The sequence below is a fragment of the Nerophis lumbriciformis genome, linkage group LG02, assembly GCF_033978685.3.
Source record: "Nerophis lumbriciformis linkage group LG02, RoL_Nlum_v2.1, whole genome shotgun sequence".
NCBI classification, from domain to species: domain Eukaryota; kingdom Metazoa; phylum Chordata; class Actinopteri; order Syngnathiformes; family Syngnathidae; genus Nerophis; species Nerophis lumbriciformis.
Genome location: NC_084549.2, coordinates 71,564,926 through 71,589,000, shown reverse-complemented (window position 1 = coordinate 71,589,000; position 24,075 = coordinate 71,564,926). Strand labels below are relative to the sequence as shown.

Sequence of the window (24,075 nt, the reverse complement as noted above, 5' to 3'; positions counted from 1 at the left end):
CTGTTTTTTTAATGCCTGGCTGGTGATCGACTGACACACCCTCCGAGATCGACCGGTAGCTCGCGCTCGACGTAATGAGCACCCCTGGTCTACCGTATTTTCCGCACTATAAGGCGCACCGGATTATTAGCCGCACCTTCAATGAATTACATATTTCATAACTTTGTCCACCAATAAGCCGCCCCGTATTATAAGCCGCGCCTACGCTGCGCTAAAGGGAATGTCAAAAAAACAGTCAGATAGTTCAGTCAAACTTTAATAATATATTGAAAACCAGCGTTCTAACAACTCTGTCCCAAAATGTACGCAAATGTGCAATCACAAACATAGTAAAATTCAAAATGGTGTAGAGCAATAGCAACATAATGTTGCTCGAACGTTAATGTCACAACACACAAAATAAACATAGCGCTCACCTTCTGAAGTTATTCTTCATTCGTAAATCCTTCGAATTCTTCGTCTTCGGTGTCCGAATTGAAAAGTTGCGCAAGCGTGGGATGCAAAATGGCCGGTTCCGTCTCGTAGAAGTCATCGGAGTCAGTGTCGCTGTTGTTGTCCAGTAGTTCTGTGAATCCTGCCTTCCGGAAAGCTCGGACCACAGTTGTGACCGAAATATCTGCCCAGGCATTTACGATCCACTGGCAAATGTTGGCGTATGTCGTCCGGCGCTGTCTGCCCGTCTTAGTGAAGGTGTGTTCGCCTTCGGAGCTGTGTGAAAAAAGCCACCCGGCCTCTTCGCGTAAACTTCCCTTAACCACTCGCTCATCTTTTCTTCATCCATCCATCCCTTCGAGTTAGCTTTTATGATGACGCCGGCTGGAAAGGTCTCTTTTGGCAAGGTCTTCCTTTTGAATATCACCATGGGTGGAAGTTAGCATGGCAAGCTAGAACCACAGTGAAGGATGACTTCTCATTCCCTGTGGTGCGAATATTCACCGTACGTGCTCCCGTTCCACAGTGCGGTTCACAGGAATATCAGTTGCTGTGAAATACGGTAGTAATCCGTGTGCGGATGGAGAGATTGCGTCTTTTTATGAACCGGATCCTTTTCGCTTAGTAGGAGCCATTTTGTGGTCTTTACAGATGTAAACAGGAAATGAAACGTACGGTGATATCCGCGCGTTTTTTCTTCTTCTTCCGGGGGCGGGCGGTAGCTTACAGTAGAAGAAGAAGCGCTTCCTGTTCTATGGGGGCGGGTGCTTACCTTGGCGGTTGCTTGCGTAGAAGAAGAAGCGCTTCCTGTTCTACCGGGAAAAAAGATGGCGGCTGTTTACCGAAGTTGCGAGATCGAAACTTTATGAAAATGAATCGTAATAAAGCGCACCGGGTTATAAGGCGCACTGTTAGCTTTTGAGAAAATTTGTGGTTTTTAGGTGCGCCTTATAGTGCGGAAAATACGGTACATTAAAACATTCCTCTTCATACTGCATTAATATATGCTCATTTTAAACTTCCATGCAGAGAGGGAAATCACAAGTAAAAGTGTATTTATGAAACAGTTATTAAGCAGTGGCACAAACATTCATGTCATTTCCAAAACAGAAAGTGCAAGATTGTCAGAGACATTTTAAAACAAGCTATTAGTGCACTTTTGTGCATGATGTCACGAAGATGACCTATCAAAACAACACTAAATTAAAGTGCACTTTTTGTACAGAACACCACTACAATAGTTTAAAACAAATAAAGTGCACTTTTGTGCATGATGTCACACAAGATATTTCAATAAGTGTCAAATAAAAATGAGCTGCATAATAGGAAATCAACTAGTGCAGGGGTCGGCAACCCAAAATGTTGAAAGAGCCATAATGGACCAAAGATACAAAAACAAATCTGTCTGGAGCCGCAAAAAATTAAAAGCCATATTACATACAGATAGTGTGTCATGAGATATAAATTGAATTAAGAGGACTTACAGGAAACTAAATGACCTCAAATATAGCTACAAATGAGGCATAATGATGCAATATGTACATATAGCTAGCCTAAATAGCATGTTAGCATCGATTAGCTTGCAGTCATGCAGTGACCAAATACGTCTGATTAGCACTCCACACAAGTCAATAACATCAACAAAACTCACCTTTCATGCACAACGTTAAAAGTTTGGTGGACAAAATGAGACAGAAAAAGAAGTGGCATAAAACACGTCCTAGAAAGTCGAAGAAAGTTATACATGTAAACAAACTACGTGAGTTCAAGGACCGCCAAAATTAGTAGGACAAAACGGCGTTCGCCAAATACTCGAATCAGTGAAGCATGTTTAATATAAACAGTGTGCTTTGTAACAATTAGGGAGGCTTGTGTCATGTTTGTCCTCCTACAGAAACCATATTAAAACAAAAAATAGTTTTTTTTTCCCCCTCATCTTTTTCCATTTTTCATACATTTTTTAAAAAGCTCCAGAGAGCCACTAGGGCGGCGCTAAAGAGCCGCATGCGGCTCTAGAGCCGCGGGTTGACGACCCCTGAACTAGTGTATGTCCTTCACTATGTGGTAGGTTCCTGCGGACGTTATCTCCTTCTGTTGTTGACTATTTTGTTCATACAGTGTTGATCTGGAAATGGTGGCTTGGGCATTTTGTGGGTGTGGCACCGAACGGAGATGTTGACATGTGGAGTTTCACGCACTCCTCATTCTCTCGCGGGTGACTTTTCAAATGATGCTACATTAGTAGTGCTGCTACTTTTTGCCGCATACTTGACATATTACGCTTGTCTGTTCAACATCTTCCCGCTTGAAGCCAAACCACCGCCAGACGATGGACCCCCTGCTGTTTTTATGGGAATTAATTCTTCCTTCATATGTTACCAGATTGGCTCCTTCTTTCTCTCGTATAACCACTCGCACTGCACTGTTAGCATCACAGCTAACGTTACCTATGCCGCTGCCTGTCTGCTCCGCGAGAGCGTATGACGTTGCACGTGTGACATTATGTGACGTATGTAAGAAGGTGCGCTTGTTTTATGTCTCTAAAAAAGCCATTATCGGACATCTCTACATATTTTGTAGACCACAAGGAAGTGTTTTCAATTTAGAAACAAAAATGATAATATGACTTCTTTAATGCGCCTTATATAGGATAAAAAGATGGAAAATAGACCATTCATTGGCAGTGCACCTTATAATCCGGTGCGCCCTATGGTCCGGAAAATACGGTATGTTGGTAAACCTCACTCCTTGCTTTGCAGTGGCTGGACCAGGCAGGCTGCAATAGCACAAGTTCTTTACGCTCAGTTCAGAATAACCAGAAGGACATTCCTCAATCCAAATCTACACAATAATTAGCTCATAATGATCCAAAGTGTTTCCCTTGTAGTGATTCCTGAACCTGAACAGATTATTTCCTGTCTCAAAGTTAAAACTTTTTTTGGTCACGACTGTTCTTTCTTCTTATGTTTTTTTCTTTGAGTCAAACTCCCTGAAGCCCTTATTCTCGTCAGTGGGCCTCGAGTTTTACTGTCGCGGATCAACTTAAAAATGTTTGTCTTTAACTTAAAACGCGTTAATGTTAGGAAAATGGCTGTGAAGTCAAACTGAGCTTGGCCTTTTAAAAAGCTAAAGTGCCCATAAGTGATGCCGTCTTGTACGGTTAAATGGCCTTACATGGCTTTGCCGTCCAAAATATCCTCGCTGGGAATTTTCAAAGAGCCCTTTCCAAGGTTCTCATGCTCCCCCTGGGAGGATTTAACTTTATCCGCGGCAAAAGCAAAAAGCCAGTAAACATCCTTGTTATGTCTGAAAATGTAGTTAAATGCAAACCGCCCTCAACGGATGATGTGTTGTCGCCCTCGCAGGCTTGGGAATGGTCTCGCCAATTAACGACTTGTACGGCGCGGAGTCGCCATCCTTCGCCAAAGGAGAGAAGCCGAGCCGCTGTAGGCTGGCCAGCCTCTACAGGCTCGTTGACCTTTTCAGCTGGGCTCGCTTCACAAGCTCCTACATCACCGTGAGTGTTGACATCCTGTGCACGTTCGTATGACTTCATACAGATCTCCACCCAGAAGACGAAAGGGGAAGTGTGGCTTTAATTTGTGCTAGAAAGTCAGCCCTTCATCACAACAATGGTATCATCCATCCATCCATCTTCTTCCGCTTATCCGAGGTCGGGTCGCGGGGGCAGCAGCCTAAGCAGGGAAGCCCAGACTTCCCTCTCCCCAGCCACTTCGTCCAGCTCTTCCTTTGGGACCCCGAGGCGTTCCCAGGCCAGCCGGGAGACATAGTCTTCCCCGCGGCCTCCTACCGGTCGGACGTGCCCTAAACACCTCCCTAGGGAGGCGCTCGGGTGGCATCCTGACCAGATGCCCGAACCACCTCATCTGGCTCCTCTCCATGTGGAGGAGAAGCGGCTTTACTTTGAGCTCCCCCCGGATGGCAGAGCTTCTCACCCTATCTCTAAGGGAGAGCCCCGCCACCCGGCGGAGGAAACTCATTTCGGCCGCTTGTACCCGTGATCTTGTCCTTTCGGTCACAACCCAAAGCTCATGACCATAGGTGAGGATGGGAACGTAGATCGACCGGTAAATTGAGAGCTTTGCCTTCCGGCTCAGCTCCTTTTTCACCACAACGGATCGATACAGCGTCCGCATTACTGAAGACGCCGCACCGATCCGCCTGTCAATCTCACGATCCACTCTTCCCTCACTCGTGAACAAGACTCCGAGGTACTTGAACTCCTCCACTTGGGGCAAGATCTCCTCCCCAACCCGGAGATGGCACTCCACCCTTTTCCGGGCGAGAACCATGGACTCGGACTTGGAGGTGCTGATTCTCATCCCAGTCGCTTCACACTCGGCTGCGAACCGATCCAGCGAGAGCTGAAGATCCTGGCCAGATGAAGCCATCAGGACCACATCATCTGCAAAAAGCAGAGACCTAATCCTGCAGCCACCAAACCAGATCCCCTCAACGCCTTGATTGCGCCTAGAAATTCTGTCCATAAAAGTTATGAACAGAATCGGTGACAAAGGGCAGCCTTGGCGGAGTCCAACCCTCACTGGAAACGTGTCCGATTTACTGCCGGCAATGCGGACCAAGCTCTGGCACTGAGCATACAGGGAGCGGACTGCCACAATCAGACAGTCCGATACCCCATACTCTCTGAGCACTCCCCACAGGACTTCCCGAGGGACACGGTCGAATGCCTTCTCCAAGTCCACAAAACACATGTAGACTGGTTGGGCAAACTCCCATGCACCCTCAAGGACCCTGCCGAGAGTATAGAGCTGGTCCACAGTTCCACGACCAGGACGAAAACCACACTGTTCCTCCTGAATCCGAGGTTCGACTATCCGGCGTAGCCTCCTCTCCAGTACACCCGAATAGACCTTACCGGGAAGGCTGAGGAGTGTGATCCCACGATAGTTAGAACACACCCTCCGGTTCCCCTTCTTAAAGAGAGGAACCACCACCCCGGTCTGCCAATCCAGAGGTACCGCCCCCGATGTCCACGCGATGCTGCAGAGTCTTGTCAACCAAGACAGCCCCACAGCATCCAGAGCCTTAAGGAACTCCGGGCGGATCTCATCTACCCCTGGGGCCTTGCCACCGAGGAGCTTTTTAACTACCTCAGCAACCTCAGCCCCAGAAATAGGAGAGCCCACCACAGACTCCCCAGGCACTGCTTCCTCATAGGAATGGTATCATAATAACATGATTGTTGGGTGATTGACTCATCCTTCAAGGTTATTATTTATAATTCAAGATGTGTTCCTTTGGTCTTAGGTGCGTGTCAACAAAGAGCAGGACCATGTTCTTATCAGCCCGAGAGGTCTTTCTTTTGCCGAGGTGACCGGAGCAACTTTGGTAAGTGCTCAATGTACAAAACTCAAAGCCAGTGAAGTTGGCACGTTGTGGAAATGGAACATAAAAAGAGAATACAATGATTTGCAAATCCTTTTCAACTTATATTCACTTGAATAGACTGCAAAGACAAGATATTTCATGTTGGAACTGAGAAACGTCATTTTTTTTTTGCAAATAATCATTAACTTAGAATTTAATGGCAGCAACACATTGCAAAAAAGTTGTCACAGGGGCATTTTTACCAGTGTGTTACATGGCCCTTCCTTTTAACAACACTCAATAAATGTTTGGGAACTGAGGAGACCATTTTTTGAAGCTTTTCAGGTGGAATTATTTGATGCAGTACTGCCTCAGGGATCAAAGGTCAGGTGCAGTGATTTCTGCAGATTCTCTGAACCTTTTGATGATATTACGGACCGTACACTGCAAAAAGTCAGTGTTCAAAAACAAGAAAAAAAAATACAAAAATGAGGGGTATTTTATTTGAACTAAGCAAAATTATCTGCCAATAGAACAAGAAAATTTGGCTAGTCAAGACTTCTCAAAACAAGTAAAATTAAAGCTGCAAGCAGCATTGGTCGGGCCCGCGTATTTGGCAGGTGCTAGTCCTAAGTGTCCCAATACTTTTGTCTACTTTTAGTCTGACGTGTCCCAAGACTTTTGTCTAGTGTACCTACCTTGTCTGTATTGTGTGGGCACGTTGGTGCTTCCTGCTTTTAAGCAGCCATCTTAAAAAAACAGCAGCGCAGCAGCATCAGCGCAGCGGATCTTTGAAGGGTCATAAAATCAAAACCGGAGCAGGTATTAAAACGCTGTTCTGTTATTTTATGCACAAGGGTTTAATCTCTCTCCTGTGTTAGTTTGAAGCCGAAACAACAAACGCGCTCAGAGGAGATAAAAAATTTGTTTTGAAGGGGGAATAGCAAACTTCCTGTTGATTTTTGCTGGGGGTTGTCAATTTATGAAATGTAGGTATAAGTGAGACCTACATAGAGGTTTTGTTTCATGTCTCTCCGACCTTCCCAGGGAGAGTTACAGGCAGTTTTGTCAGTTTTTTCATCCGAGGAGCAGTTTTTTGTGCGTTTCATTAAAAAATTGCGCTAGAGCACAATTTTGAGATTTGGGGTTAGGTTTTTTATTAGATCACAATTTTTGCCAGTCCTGATGTGTGTGTTCAGTTCGGTGAGTTTTGAAGCATGTTAAGGGGGTCAAATTACAGCTCAAAGAGGCAAAAGTAACTGTTTTTAGTACTTTTTTGTCTTGAAGGGGGAATTGCCAACTTCCTGTTGATTTTTGCCCGAGAATATACTATTATGAAATCTAGGTCTAAGTCACACCTACATAAAGGTTTTTGTTTTATGTCTCTCCGAACTTCCTAGTGGGAGTTACAGGCAGTCTAGTTTTTTTTTTTCCGTAGGGGGCGCTAGAGCGCAATTTTGAGTTTTGTGGTTCGGGTTTTTTTTAAAAAGGCAATTTTCGCAGGTCCTGATGTGTGGGTCAAATATGGTGAGGTTTGAAGCATGTTAAGTGGGTCAAATTACAGTTTAAAGTGGCGGCGGAAGAATAAAGAATAATAAAACCTTACAAATTCAATAGGTCCTTATGTCCCATTGCATAAGGACTCCCAAAGGGAGTCCTTATACAATGGGCCATGCGGGCCCTAATTAGGTAAACTCAATGAACCCAAAAATACCTTAAAATAAGTATATTCTCACTAATAACAAGTGCAATTTTCTTGGTAGGAAAAAAAATGGACCTTTTTGCTCAATATGTTGAAAAATATTCTTAAATAAAGTAAATGCTAGTGCCATTATCTTGACATAACGATATACGCTCTGCATCATAATTTTTTTTTCATGCTTGAAGTAAGAAATAATTACTTTAAAAAAGTAGTTTTATACTTGTGAGTATTAATGACACGGCTTTGCATCAGTTGATATTCTAGTTTCAAGCATGTTTTACTCAATATAGGTCATAAAATCTCAGCAACAAGCTGTAATATCTTACTGAGATCATTTAGGACCAAAACCCTCTTACATAAAATCTGCTTAGTGAGAAGAGTTATCTTATCAGACAGAAAATAAGCAAATATCACCCTTATTTGAGATATTTAATCTTACTTAGATTTCAGTTTTTGCAGTGTAGATGGCGAAATCCCTAAATTCCTTGCAATAGCTTGTTGAGAAATTATGTTCTTAAACTGTTGGACAATTTGCACACGCATTTGTTGACAAAGTGCTGACCCTCGCCCCGTCCTTGTTTGTGAATGACTGAGCATTTCATGGAAGCTGCTTTTATACCCAATCATGGCACCCACCTGTTCCCAATTAGCCTGTTCACCTGTGGGATGTTCCAAATAAGTCTTCGATGAGCATTCCTCAACTTTCTCACTCTTTTTTTGCCACCTGTGCCAGCTTTTTTGAAACATGATGCAGGCATCAAATTCCAAATGAGCTAATATTTGCAAAATATAACAAAGTTTACCAGTTTGAACGTTAAGTATCTTGTCTTTGCAGTCTATTCAATTGAATATAGGTTGGAAAGGATTTGCAAATCAGTGTATTTTGTTTTTATTTACCATTTACACAACGTGACAACTTCACTGGTTTTGGGTTTTTTAGTTTTTGTTAATATTTACAAAGTCAAGGTATAAATCCCTGGACACTGGTGGACTTTGAGGGTAAAACCCAATGATTTGAATGAGTGTTAGATGGTAATTTTTCCTTTTGTTTGGTTGTCGTGCGCTATAGATGTTATATTGCTTAAACAATGTAATATAATAGAATAAATACATATTTCAGATATTGTATGTAGCCTTCCCGTGTTTTCCCGCTGATTATAATTGTGATTAAATGGCCAATACTTCCCCTGCAACTACAAAGTATTGGATGGACACCCAAATTTGGAGTATGACCATACTTGCCAACACTCCCAAATTTTCCGGGAGACTCCCGAAATTCAGCGCCTCTCCCGAAAACCTCCCGGGACAAACATTCTCCCGAAAATCTCCCGATTTTCAGCCGGAGCTGGAGGGGGCGTGGCCTCCAGCTCCATGCGGACCTGAGTGAGGACAGCCTTTTTTCATGATGGGAGGACAATAGGGTGACAAGAACTAAATCATCCAGACTAGAGATAAATTGTATTCTTATGTTTATCTTACCTAAAAATAAATATATTTATTAATTAAATAAATAAATAAATTTTTACTATATTTTGCTAAAAACATCAAAATGAATTGTATTTTTCTTTGTATTTTTTCCTGACTCCTTATTACATCCAGCCATAGAATTATACATTAAAATAAACATATTTGAAATAATTGATTTTGAATTATCATAATAATTCATTTAAAATGACCATATTTAATTATTAAAATAATTGCTTGTTTATCAACAACTTTGGCATTTTATTCATTACATTTTGAAACTCTCAGAAGCCAAGTTATGTTATATTCCTTAAGATTTATTTATGCAAGTTTGAAGTATCAATTATCTAAACACAGTTTTGTTTGCATAATTTCAGGATGTAGATATCTCTATATATATATACATACCTGCCAACTACTCCGGTTTTCCCGTAATTCGTACGGTTTTCATCAACCTATTCCGGGTTACGGTTGCAGTGATAAAAAATACGGTTTTTCATTAATTTAAAAAAAAAAAAGGGTGAAAACTACGCGAATTGCACCTTGTGCAGACAAGATTTTTCGATCGGACACGGAGGAATTAGCGATGTAAAAGACCACGTTGGGACAAAAAAACACAAGTCTAATGCCGTTGCTAGCGATACAAGTGGAAAACTTTCAACGTTTTTCGTCGCCCAAACAGATTCTTTGGATGTGATAAATGCCGAAGTTGTATTTACGGAGGCAATAATTGAGCATGGATTTCCAATCACACTGGCTGATCACATGGGACAGTTAAATGTTTGTAATGCAACCTTTAAAAATCATTACGCGGTGATCGCGGTCCCAAAAATAAACTTTTCTTGCATGATAATGTCCAGAAAAACTCCCTTTATATTACTATAGAGTCCTTTTAACGAATGAGTTTGATGGCTTAAATGAAAGAAGTCCTTTGTTCTCCTGCACCATGCATGCGCTTTGGCCTTGCTTCGTGTTTGGTGCGCAATCCTGTCGGCTGTATTTCACAGCACGTCTTTGACAACTTGAAGTGGCATAAAACATTTAAAACAAAGGGGTTATAGGAACAATCACTTTCAGTGTTTTATGCCACTTCAAGTTGTTAAAGACGGTATGCTGGTGCCCGACTGCCACAAGTGGAACAAACATTTGAAACAAAGGGGTTATAGGAACAATCACTTTCAGTGTTTTATGCCACTTCAAGTAAACTTATCATAAAGTTACCATATCATTTTTGCAGTATGATCAATCTGATAGAATACATTTGGATTTTAGCCACAAAAAGGTAATGACACCAATGTTATCTATTGGAATTGTTTAGTACTGTTATACTGTTCAAAGTGTTTATACTATTTATGCTTTCAAGTCCAAGTTGAAGAAATCTTGTTAAATGTTGACAGCATAACTACCAAAATACAGAAGTATGTCCTTAATATTTTTGCAGTGCTATTTCTGTTGAAAAGTTCAAATGATTACATTAGAGATGTGATGTGCCACTTTTCAAGTGTCTGATGGCTTAAATTAATTTTCATTAATTTTTCATATTTTGAATTCTTTTGAAAGGCTTACAAAAAAACTACATTTGAATTGTAATTCCATGCTATTGACAGGACTATTAATTTTAATGAAGTTAGCTTACCATGTTTACAGTATGATAATTGTGATAGAAATGTGAATTTTAGGCACAGAATATTTTATACAATTGAACAAGGCAGTAGATTATACAAGCTTGGACAGAAAGTTAATAATGACACCAATTCTTTTTTTTAATGGAATTGTTTAGTACTGTTTTACCATTTGTTTACTGTAAAAAGTGTTTATACTTTCAATTAACAAATTGAAGTCTTGTGAAAGGTTGACAGGATAACTGGCATTAACTGTCAAAATAATTTCAAACTATTGAAGTTAGCTTACAGAATAAACATGTCAATCAACCCATATGATTTTTGCTGTAATATTTTTGTTTTGAAAAGTCACTGTGACTGATAGAAAAGTGATGGTTTTAGCAACATTTTAACCTGTCTGAATGCAATCAATCATTTTGCATGGGCCTGAACCCCCCACCAGGACTTTGTCCTGGACCTACCGGGGCCTGCGGCCCCTGGACCCTGGCTACTAGGTTTTTCTGATTTCAAAAGTTGGCAGGTATGGGACAGCCACGGGAAGGGCCTTATCAGGACCCGAAATCCACGAGCAGAGAGGGGGCAAACCTGACACCGCTCCAAGCACCTTTAAAAAAAAAACTGTTTATGACCCAGGGTAGCTGCTGCATAATGAGACCCCTCCCCTTAGAAGCAGATGCAGCTATGTAATCAGGGAATGCCCAAATAAATGGGGAGGCGTGGAACTTTTTCCTCAGAGCGTGGGGTGACACTGTACGAGGGTGATTCCTTGCTTCTTGTCGTGTTTAATAGACAGTTCGGTGTTTGAACCTGACAGGTAATTAGAGTAAGAGAAAGTACGATACAAAAGCTCCAGCCACAATAATAAACATACCGTATTTTCCGCACCATAAGGCGCCCTGGGTTAAAAGCCGCGCCTTCAATGAACGGCATATTTCAAAACTTTGTCCACCTATAAGCCGCCCGGTGTTGTAAGCCGCATCTAACTGCGCTAAAGGAATGTCAAAAAAACAGTCAGATAGGTCAGTCAAACTTTAATAATATATTAAAAACCAGCGTTCTAACAACTCTGTTCACTCCCAAAATGTACGCAAATGTGCAATCACAAACATACGTATATCAACATGGACAGAGCTGCGTGAAAAAAGCCACCCGGCCTCTTCGCGTAAACTTAAACTTACCTTAACCACTCGCTCATCTTTTCTTCATCCATCCCTTCGAGTTAGCTTTTATGATGACGCCGGCTGGAAAGGTCTCTTTTGGCAAGGTCTTCCTTTTGAATATCACCATGGGTGGAAGTTTCTGGCCATTAGCATGGCAAGCTAGAACCACAGTGAAGGATGACTTCTCATTCCCTGTGGTGCGAATATTCACCGTACGTGCTCCCGTTGTATCCACAGTGCGGTTCACAGGAATATCAGTTGCTGTGAAATAGTAATCCGTGTGCGGATGGAGAGATTGCGTCTTTTCATGAACCGGATCCCTGACGCTTAGTAGGAGCCATTTTGTGGTCTTTACAGATGTAAACACACAAAGGAAATGAAACGTACGGTATATCCGCGCGCTTTTTCTTCTTCTACGCGGGCGGGTGGTTGCTTACAGTAGAAGAAGAAGCGCTTCCTGTTCTATGGGGGCGGGTGCTTGCGTAGAAGAAGAAGCGCTTCCTGTTCTACCGGGAAAAAAGATGGCGGCTGTTTACCGAAGTTGCGAGATCGAAACTTTATGAAAATGAATCTTAATATTAATCCATATATAAAGCGCACCGGGTTAAAAGCCGCACTGTCAGCTTTTGAGTAAATTTGTGGTTTTTAGGTGCGGCTAATAGTGCGGAAAATACGGTAGCCTATTAATATTCAGGACACAGGTTTAGTACTGAGCACTAATGTTTGGCTTTCTTTCAGGTTAAAGTGAACATGATAGGCGATGTTGTGGACCAGGGCTCGACCGATCTGGGAATCGATCACTTCGGATTCGCTCCCCACGCCGCCATCTACGCCATGCGGCCCGACTTGAGATGTATCGTCCACGTCCACACCCCCGCCACAGCTGCCGTGAGTCGCTCCAGGCCGGCGGTCATGAAAGCCGCTCTTAAAGGCTCGCTCCGGCCCCCCCCCCAGAGGAGCCCCTTTGATGCTCTTTTTAATGCCGCATTTGCCATAAACTTTAAAGCGAGGCTGTAAAATTCACAGCGTGTGACGAACATGGCTGGAAAGGCTTTTATTTGACAGCGACAAACGTGTCTCTGTTTAGGCCCGTGACACAGTTTTCAAGCGCCTTCCTGTTTATGTTAACAGGTGTCTTCCATGAAGTGTGGAATACTGCCCATTTCCCAGGAGGCCTTGCTTCTTGGAGACGTGAGCTGCTTCGGTTACCATGGCAGCCTGGATAATAGAGAGGAGAAGGTGGAGTTTCAGAAAGCTCTGGGCCCGACTGCCAAGGTACTGTCAAAGTCAAGAGAGACTCCATTAGTAAAAGGGTCTTTTCCGCAGCTGTAACAGATACACAAGCACAAGAGCTGTCTGCTTTATCCAAGCTTCTCAAGAAACATCTCTGTAAACCACAAACACTAAACAGAATTCTAGTTCCACTGACAATTCAAGCTTGTCTAAATGCAAGGTCTCCTGTGTGCTGTGTTTTCCAGGTCATGATCTTGCGAAATCACGGGCTGCTGGCCCTCGGAGAAACCGTGGAGGAAGCCTTCCACTACATGTACCACTCCCAGCAAGCGTGTGAAATCCAGGTACATTTTCTATCATTGGTGGCCTCCACTGTAAAACACCTTTGCCCAACTAGACTTTCTGCAATCCCACGCTACTATAGGTCAGTGTTTTTCAACCTTTTTTGAGCCAAGGCGCATTTATTTGTGTTGACAACCACCAGCAGAAATCATTAAAAAACAAAACTCAGTTGACAGTACAAAGTTGTCATGCATCACTATAGCTCTTGTCTCAAAGTACCGTATTTTCCGCACCATAAGGCGCCCTGGGTTATAAGCCGCGCCTTCAATGAACGGCATATTTCAAAACTTTGTCCACCTATAAGCCGCCCCGTGTTGTAAGCCGCATCTAACTGCGCTAAAGGAATGTCAAAAAAACAGTCAAATAGGTCAGTCAAACTTTAATAATATATTAAAACCAGCGTGATGTGGGCGCGCATGGAGTCGTATATCAACATGGACGGAGCTGCGTGAAAAAAGCCACCCGGCCTCTTTGCGTAAACTTACCTTAACCACTCGCTCATCTTTTCTTCATCCATCCATCCCTTCGAGTTAGCTTTTATGATGACGCCGGCTGGAAAGGTCTCTTTTGGCAAGGTCTTCCTTCTGAATATCACCATGGGTGGAAGTTTCTGGCCATTAGCATGGCAAGCTAGAACCACAGTGAAGGATGACTTCTCATTCCCTGTGGTGCGAATATTCACCGTACGTGCTCCCGTTGTATCCACAGTGCGGTTCACAGGAATATCAAAAGTCAGTGGAACCTCGTCCATGTTGATAATGTTCTCTGGCCGGATCTTTTTTTCAGCTATCTTGTTTTTACAATATGCACGGAAAGTAGCCAGCTTTTCTTGAAAGTCTTTAGGCAGTTGCTGTGAAATAGTAATCCGTGTGCGGATGGAGAGATTGCGTCTTTTCATGAACCGGATCCCTGTCTCTTAGTAGGAGCCATTTTGTGGTCTTTACAGATGTAAACACACAAAGGAAATGAAACGTACGGTAATATCCGCGCGCTTTTTCTTCTTCTACGCGGGCGGGTGGTTGCTTACAGTAGAAGAAGAAGCGCTTCCTGTTCTATGGGGGCGGGTGCTTACCTTGGCGGTTGCTTGCGTAGAAGAAGAAGCACTTCCTCTTCTACGGGGAAAAAAGATGGCGGCTGTTTACCGTAGTTGCGAGACCGAAACTTTATGAAAATGAATCTTAATATTAATCCATATATAAAGCGCACCGGGTTAAAAGCCGCACTGTCAGCTTTTGAGTAAATTTGTGGTTTTTAGGTGCGGCTAATAGTGCGGAAAATACGGTACATTTTCTATCATTGGTGGCCTCCACTGTAAAACACCTTTGCCCAACTAGACTTTCTGCAATCCCACGCTACTATAGGTCAGTGTTTTTCAACCTTTTTTGAGCCAAGGCGCATTTATTTGTGTTGACAACCACCAGCAGAAATCATTAAAAAACAAAACTCAGTTGACAGTAAAAAGTCGTCATGCATCACTATAGCTCTTGTCTCAAAGTAGGTCACGACCTGTCACATCACTCCCTGACTTATTTTGAGTTTTTTTGCTGTTTTCCTGTGTGTAGTGTTTTAGTTCTTGTCTTGCGCTCCTATTTTGGTGGCTTTTTCTCTTTTTTTTGGTATTTTCCTATAGCAGTTTCATGTCTTCCTTTGAGCGATATTTCCCGCATCTACTTTGTTTTAGCAATCAAGATTATTTCAGTTGTTTTTATCCTCCTTTGTGGGGACATCGTTGATTGTCATGTCATGTTCGGATGTACTTTGTGGACGCCGTCTTTGCTCCTCAGTAAGTCTTTGCTGTCGTCCAGCATTCTGTTTTTGTTTACACTGTAGCCAGTTCAGTTTTTTAGTTTTGTTCTGCATAGCCTTCCCTAAGCTTCAATACCTCTAAAGGCTTAGTTGGCCACATGCGTTGACAGCACCTTTTAGCTCTTATTTCCAAAATTGTGTACACTACTGAATTGGGGTCTTATGGCCGTTTATTTGGACACTTATACTGCCATCTGGTGGTGTCAGAAGAGTATAACATACAATGGAATTTGGGGAAAAAAAGTGTAGAAATAACAATTAGCACAAAGACATTTAAAAAAAAAAAAAAACAATTTAACACAATTTTTGTAAGTTGAAACAAAGAATATAATAATCAAAGCAATAAAGAAAGACTTGGAATAAAACAATAAATAAAATGCTAACATTAGAATAAACAACAGCATAATAAATTAGGCCATGAAGTAAAAATTAAAAAACCAAGTCAAAACAATAAAATATAATTTTAAAATCAAAGTGTCGATAGATAAAGCAATACAGAAAAGTAAAATAAAACATAAAAAAAACGAAATAATTGCATTAATTAAATACTTAATTAAAATCAAAATAAATAATATAATTGAAATAAAATGTGAGTGTGAATGTTGTCTGTCTATCTGTGTTGGCCCTGCGATGAGGTGGCGACTTGTCCAGGGTGAACCCCGCCTTCCGCCCGATTGTAGCTGAGATAGGCTCCAGCGCCCCCCGTGACCCCGAGGGGAATAAGCGGTAGAAAATGGATGGATGGATGTCACTAAACATGAAGTACACGTTTGTGTACTTATGGACTAAGTACATCATATCAAAAGATGATTCTTAGTTTTTATTCTAATTAGGGTCCAATAAGCCCAAATAGCAAAAATAAATTAAAAAAAAGCATGTGAAAAAACAAACAGCTTGGGCCTTAAGAGGTCAATGCTTTTTCTTAGGGGCACTCACCTTTTGTCCATTTTTGGTTTAAGCATTAGACACTTTTTTACCTGCACCCTGCCTCCTGCTGTTTCTGACATCTACAAAGCAGCTGCCACCTACTGATATGGAAGAATATTACACCGTTACTCAACAACAACACATCATTTGCAGACTATAATTACCGTACTGGTTTGCAAAAAATATTATTAACCCAAATAGGTGAAATTACATGATCTCCCACAGCACACCAGACTGTATCTCACGGCACACTAGTGTGCCACGGCACAGTGTTTGAAAAACACTGCTATAGGTGACCTACTGTTTATCAACCTGAATATGTGCATGTTTAGGCTTATTTTGAAAGGTTTATAGGCAATTATAAAAGTTATTTTGAATTTTTTTTTTTTAATGGGATGGAGTTGATTTTTACGCTCTTAAGAAAAATATATTTTTTAAAGCTCTAAGCCGTTAATCATCACCAAGAGGTTACTGCTACCTCACGTCACTTGACACTTAGGATATTTATAGACGAAAAGATTGGAGGCACATCACGTCTTTACATCTGAGGGCTCCACAAATTAAGTATTAATACGTGAAAGACACATATGGACTTATTCGTGTATTTGATTGACATAACAATTGCCGTGCTGCTGTGATTGTGACACTAATGAGAAAAAAGGATAAGTTTGTTTGCAGTTGATTTCCTGCTACATATTTTAGTCTCATCTACAATTCATGACCGCAGCTGTTTTTATGCTGTGAAGTTCATATTTAATGTCCCTGTTGTTCAGCGATGTTTACGAGCAATATCAAGATTCAGTATATGCTGTTGAGCATACGACACATTTATTCATCTATTTTATTTGTACTATTAAGGATATTTTCTTCATGCTAACAAATATCACCAAATACGCTATAATATACAGGTAAAAGCCAGTAAATTAGAATATTTTGAAAAACTTGATTTATTTCAGTAATTGCATTCAAAAGGTGTAACTTGTACATTATATTTATTCATTGCACACAGACTGATGCATTCAAATGTTTATTTCATTTAATTTTGATGATTTGAAGTGGCAACAAATGAAAATCCAAAATTCCGTGTGTCACAAAATTAAAATATTACTTAAGGCTAATACAAAAAAGGGATTTTTAGAAATGTTGGCCAACTGAAAAGTATGAAAATGAAAAATATGAGCATGTACAATACTCAATACTTGGTTGGAGCTCCTTTTGCCTCAATTACTGCGTTAATGCGGCGTGGCATGGAGTCGATGAGTTTCTGGCACTGCTCAGGTGTTATGAGAGCCCAGGTTGCTCTGATAGTGGCCTTCAACTCTTCTGCGTTTTTGGGTCTGGCATTCTGCATCTTCCTTTTCACAATACCCCACAGATTTTCTATGGGGCTAAGGTCAGGGGAGTTGGCGGGCCAATTTAGAACAGAAATACCATGGTCCGTAAACCAGGCACGGGTAGATTTTGCGCTGTGTGCAGGCGCCAAGTCCTGTTGGAACTTGAAATCTCCACCTCCATAGAGCAGGTCAGCAGCAGGAAGCATGAAGGGGGATTGTCTATCATTCACAATCCCTATGTGAGACAAGCATACATTGTTTTTTCTTATTTTTATGCATTCTAACTTGTAAATAAAGGCTAACAAAAGTCAGCTAGCAATGGAGCTAGTTGGAAAGCGCTCTAAAAATCATCCATCATTGTTTTATATACATGATGTGCATATTTACTGTATGTACTATAGTGACAGGCACATTCATAATAACAATTCAAACTAAAAAATAACATTCACAACCTTTGCTCAATATTTTGTTGGTGCACCTTTGGCAACAATTACAGCCTCAAGTATTTTCGAATACGATGCCGCAAGCTTGGCACACCTATCTTTGGGCAGTTTCTCCCATTCCTCTTTGCAGCACCTCTCCAGCTTCATCAAGTTGGATGGGAACTGTTGGATGTCTCTGTACATTGCTCCCTTCGTCTTTCCCTCTATCCTGACTAGTCTCCCAGTTCCTGCCGCTGAAAACTATCCGCCACCGTGCTTCAATGTAGGGATGGTATTGACCCGTTTTCCTCCAAACATGATGTCTGGCATTCACGCCAGAGACTTCAATTTTGTCTCATCATACCAGAAAATTTGGTTTCTCATGGTCTGAGAGTCTTTCAGGTGCATTTTGGCAAACTGTTTACTAAGAAATGGCTTCCGTCTGGCCACTGATTGGTGGATTGTCCGTCTGTAAGGTTCTCCTTACACAGATGAATGCTGTAGCTCTGACAGAGTGACCATCAAGTTCTTGCTCACCTCCCTGACTTGACTAAGATACTAAATACTTTCCGGATGCTCTGTATAGTTTCAAGCCTGAGAATACGGAGGACGAGTTACAAGTTTTAGAAGCTGTGGCGTTAAACGAAACATGCAGCAGTATTGCTCGGTGCTAAACAAAACATACAAACTACGAACAAACAATCACTTACTGTACAATGTCTGCTCTCACTGGGATGGGTTGTTTATATCTTTCAGCACAAGACGAGAGACATGATTTATAAAATAGCTTTAACTTTTACCAACTCAGAGGCGGTGCAGCAGCTGCATACGTTACTTACTTCTTTATGATCAAGGTGCCGCTAAAAGTAGTTCCTCGACGTTAGCTCTTATACTAACAATGCCGCTAACACTTGGTTAATATGCAGATCGAGACATGTAAATGGAGCATTGTTGGCAGTTATTTTAGTTTTATTTTTTTAGATAACTCTGGTTAGCCATCTTGTATGAGTTGTATATTACATTTTAGAATGCATAAAAAAGAGAACAACTTGAATTCTTGTCTCTCAAAGGCATTCTTGCCAACCTTGAGAACACCGATTTCGGCAGGTGGGGGGTGGGGGCCGGGGAGGGGGCGTGGTTAAGAGGCGAGGAGTATATTTACAGCTAGGATTCACCAAGTCAAGTATTTCATATGTATATATATATATATATATATATATATATATATATATAAAAATAAAAGAAATACTTGAATTTCAGTGTTCATTTATTTACACATATACACACACATAACACTCATCTACTCATTGTTGAGTTTAGGGTTGAATTGTCCATCCTTGTTCTATTTGTCACTATTTTTCTAACCATGCTGAACGCACTCTCTGATGATGCATTGCTGTGTGGCACTCAAAAAGTGTTTTCATCAAAATGCACTAGATGGCAGTATTGTCCTGTTTAAGAGTGTCACAACATTTGCTGTTTACGGCAGACGAACTGCTTTACGGTAGACGAAAACCTGACTGCTGTTGTTGTGTGTTGTTACCGCGCTGGGAGGACAGGACGTTAATGAAACTGCCTAACAATAAACCCACATAAGAAACCAAGAACTCGCCCTCGATCATTCTACAGTTATAACATGATTGGGCAGGCACGCTGTTTATATTGTGTGCCTGATTTTCGGGAGAAAATTTGTCCCGGGAGGTTTTCGGGAGAGGCGCTGAATTTCGGGAGTCTCCCGGAAAATCCGGGAGGGTTGGCAAGTATGCTCAAAGGGATTGTGAATAATAGGCTAAATAAAAAATAATAAAATAGTGCAGTTCCCCTTTAAACACTACACACAAAAGGGTAAAAAATGTGTGACTACTGTGTTGCCTGTGCTAATATTTTTCTGACAAATACACCACATGGCTGTTCACGCTGGCGCTATCATTAAATCCGGTAATTGGACTCCTCAATGAGCTCTACAAAACAACCACTGTGACTTACGGGTGTTTAGCGGAACACGCCTTCAGGGGACTGACAAGGACATGTGTGCGAAAATGTAAGCAAGATTGTCGGAAAAACATGGTTACATTTATCTGTACATTCAGTCAGTGTCCATTTGTCTAATGATAACACTTTAGCCATATGTGTATTACCGTATTTTCCGCACCATAAGGCGCCCTGGGTTATAAGCCGCGCCTTCAATGAACGGCATATTTCAAAACTTTGTCCACCTATAAGCCGCCCCGTGTTGTAAGCCGCATCTAACTGCGCTAAAGGAATGTCAAAAAAACAGTCAAATAGGTCAGTCAAACTTTAATAATATATTAAAACCAGCGTGATGTGGGCGCGCATGGAATCGTATATCAACATGGACGGAGCTGCGTGAAAAAAGCCACCCGGCCTCTTCGCGTAAACTTAAACTTACCTTAACCACTCGCTCATCTTTTCTTCATCCATCCCTTCGAGTTAGCTTTTATGATGGCTGGAAAGGTCTCTTTTGGCAAGGTCTTCCTTTTGAATATCACCATGGGTGGAAGTTTCTGGCCATTAGCATGGCAAGCTAGAACCACAGTGAAGGATGACTTCTCATTCCCTGTGGTGCGAATATTCACCGTACGTGCTCCCGTTGTATCCACAGTGCGGTTCACAGGAATATCAAAAGTCAGTGGAACCTCGTCCATGTTGATAATGTTCTCTGGCCGGATCTTTTTTTCAGCTATCTTGTTTTTACAATATGCACGGAAAGTAGCCAGCTTTTCTTGAAAGTCTTTAGGCAGTTGCTGTGAAACAGTAATCCGTGTGCGGATGGAGAGATTGCGTCTTTTCATGAACCGGATCCCTGTCGCTTAGTAGGAGCCATTTTGTGGTCTTTACAGATGTAAACACACAAAGGAAATGAAACGTACGGTAATATCCGCGCGCTTTTTCTTCTTCTACGCGGGCGGGTGGTTGCTTACAGTAGAAGAAGAAGCGCTTCCTGTTCTATGGGGGCGGGTGCTTACCTTGGCGGTTGCTTGCGTAGAAGAAGAAGCACTTCCTCTTCTACGGGGAAAAAAGATGGCGGCTGTTTACCGTAGTTGCGAGACCGAAACTTTATGAAAATGAATCTTAATATTAATCCATATATAAAGCGCACCGGGTTAAAAGCCGCACTGTCAGCTTTTGAGTAAATTTGTGGTTTTTAGGTGCGGCTAATAGTGCGGAAAATACGGTAGTTACTGACCGTGGGTTTCTTAAGTGTTCCTTAGCCCATGTGGTGATATCCTTTACACACTGATGTCGCTTGTTGATGCAGTACAGCCTGAGGGATGGACGGTCACGGGCTTAGCTGTTTACGTGCAGTGATTTCTCCAGATCCTCTGAACCCTTTGATGATATTACGGACCGTAGATGTTGAAATCCCTAAATTCCTTGCATTAGCTGGTTGAGAAAGGTTTTTCTTAAACTGTTCAACAATTTGCTCACGCATTTGTTGACAAAGTGGTGACTTTCGCCCCATCCTTGTTTGTGAATGACTGAGCATTTCATGGAATCTACTTTTATACCCAATCATGGCACCCACCTGTTCCCAATTTGCCTGTTCACCCGTGGGATGTTCCAAATAAGTGTTTGATGAGCATTCCTCAACTTTATCAGTATTTATTGCCACCTTTCCCAACTTCTTTGTCACGTGTTGCTGGCATCAAATTCTAAAGTTAATGATTATTTGCAACAACAAAAAAATGTTGTCTTTGTAGCATATTCAACTGAATATGGGTTGAAAATGATTTGCAAATCATTGTATTCCGTTTATATTTACATCTAACACAATTTCCCAACTCATATGGAAACGGGGTTTGTATTAAGTATAGTATTAACATACATATTTGTGTTACATAATTGTTCCATTTTTAAATTGTACAATGTACTTTGAGATTTTTTTTCTCCAATCCTTTTGCTCACTCTTTCTTTAATAACGACGACTGGCTGCAAATCTAGCATTTATTTTTGGTGTTATTGGAGATTGTACTCGTGTTTAGAGACCCTTTTACGTCTCGCTCCATGTCGAAAAGTGACTCGAGCTGCAGAGAGTTTGAAGTCTTCACGCTGCCTTTCTCTCATTAAAAGTCATCTTGATTTGTGAAGTATAGCTTATGTCATCACAATTATCATTCGGTTCCGGTAATCAAAGGTATTTTCTGGCCAAATTTACACCATTATTAGTCAATAGTGCGCAAATAATAAACTATCATAATTAAGGCTGAAACGACGCGTCGACGTAGTCGACGTCATCGGTTACGTAAATACGTCGACGCCGTTTTTGTGCGTCGGCGCGTCGCATATTTACGTCACTCTACTTTACTGTCATGGCGGAGCGCAAAGCAGACGATGCGAGCGAGGGGAAAAAAGCACGCCAAAAGTCGTCAAAAGTGTGGGAGTATTTCAATAAACGGCCTAATAATGTTGTTGTATGCACACTGTGTCGAGCGGAAATGGCCTATCATAGCAGCACAACGGCTATGAACGAACATTTGAAAAGAAAACCCCCGACAGCGTTCTTGCCATCACCATCAACAAGTCAATCGTCCGCGTGCGTATACGTTGTCATTATTACACAAAAACATGAATGTGTCATTTGTATCTGCGTTGTAAATTCATAAACTAAAGCACCGTTTCGCTCTAAGAGGCGCGTTTGGCGTGCCTGTTCAGTGTTTACAAAGACGCGCTCCTCTTTAACGCTGTGGAGAGGCGGCGGCGGCGAGCGAGCGGCGAGGCGGGGCGCGCCGGGAGCGACGCCGCAATCGTGCCCAGGTGCGCGATCCGCGCAGTTGGAAGAGAAAAGACTTTGTGTAAAATTAAAAGATTGTAAACCTGGCAAAGCCGTCTGGCGTTCAGTCTGTCGGTCCTGAAAGAACCCCACGGCACAAGACGTGTCACAAACGCTAACGTTAATTAGTTGTGCAAATACCTTTTACAACATATACTATGTACAAACCAACAATTAACTTTCACTTTAATCATACTATCATTGTTGTGTTATTAAGCAAAATAAGCAATACTTTTACTTTTGTTGAAATGTTTACACTGTACACTTTTTTGTATTGGATGTTTAGCTTTATTTTTGCACATTTTAGCAAATAAGCAATACTTTTACTTTTGTTGAAATGTTTACACTTGTTACAGAATATTTCCGTTTTGCACTTTTTTGTATTGGATGTTTATCTTTATTTTTGCACATTTTAAAGCAAAATAAGCAATACTTTTACTTTTGAAATGCTTATACTATTCCAGAATATTAAGATTTGCACTGGATGTTTACTTTTATATTTGCACATTAAAAAGCAAATAAGCTACTTTTAATTTTGTTAAATGTTAAAAGTTTTAAATGTTTACATTGTTACAGAATATTTTGTCATGTTGTTGTCAATGTTGACTGAGTGGCCATACTTTTTTTTTTGTAAATAAAAGCCATGCCTTTTGAAAAAACTGGCCTACATTTATTTTTTCCTCTTCATTTTAAATAAAAAAAAAAATCGGTAAAAGGAAAAATAATCTATAGATTAATCGAAAAAATAATCTATAGATTAACCGATTAATCGAAAAGATAATCTATAGATTAATCGATAGAAAAATAATCGTTAGCTGCAGCCCTAATCATAATGTAACTACCTGCTGGTGTTAATGTGCGTGTTATGATAGTCATTTTTCCCATGGTCTGTGAACACATCGTGTCGGCAGAGAATGAAGAAGTGTTGTGTGTCTAGGAGTGAAGCACGGAGGCAGACTTTGAATTGGAAATTGGGCCTGTTGTTAGCATAAAATTGGCAATAAAAGCTAAAAAAAAAAAACAGCGTCAGACTTTGTTTTCTTCTGGACGCTACAATACATTATATTACTTTTATTTTGTTAGATGAGGCAGCTAATATGAAGCTGCCACAATCTGCATCCTGTTGAGATGTGTGGTTGTCGTTTAGGTGCGGGCTTTGGCGTGCTCCGGCGGCGTGGACAACCTGGTGCTCCTGGACAGAGAGAGGTTCAAACCGCTGACACAGGGTGTGGCTGCTGCCGGAGTGCTCATGAGCAACGACTTCAAGTGGAAAGTGGGAGAGGCTGAGTTTGAGTCCCTGATGAGGATGCTGGACAACCTGGTGAGTGAAGGCCTTGCCTCTATGAGCGAGGATGACTTTTGTCTTCATGAGGGAACTGTATTGGTTCGTAAAAATATTAAACACAAAGTGGTATGGCTGAATAAGGAAAAAGTCATAATAGTACAGGAATCAAGTTGGGATACTATGGAGGGGGAAAAAAAGAGTA

The 24,075-nt window shown here is 41.4% G+C and overlaps 1 protein-coding gene across 1 annotated transcript in view; it reads left to right on the top strand.

The window, feature by feature from the left end:
- add3b (adducin 3 (gamma) b) overlaps nucleotides 1-24,075 on the top strand; it is a 60,874-nt gene that overhangs the window by 13,552 nt on the left and 23,247 nt on the right. Inside the window, exons 4-9 of the mRNA XM_061968142.1 lie at nucleotides 3,798-3,949; nucleotides 5,725-5,805; nucleotides 12,471-12,620; nucleotides 12,864-13,007; nucleotides 13,211-13,309; nucleotides 23,736-23,909. Of these exons, the coding sequence (XP_061824126.1) occupies nucleotides 3,798-3,949; nucleotides 5,725-5,805; nucleotides 12,471-12,620; nucleotides 12,864-13,007; nucleotides 13,211-13,309; nucleotides 23,736-23,909 (800 nt within the window). The remainder of the gene's footprint in view (nucleotides 1-3,797; nucleotides 3,950-5,724; nucleotides 5,806-12,470; nucleotides 12,621-12,863; nucleotides 13,008-13,210; nucleotides 13,310-23,735; nucleotides 23,910-24,075) is intronic.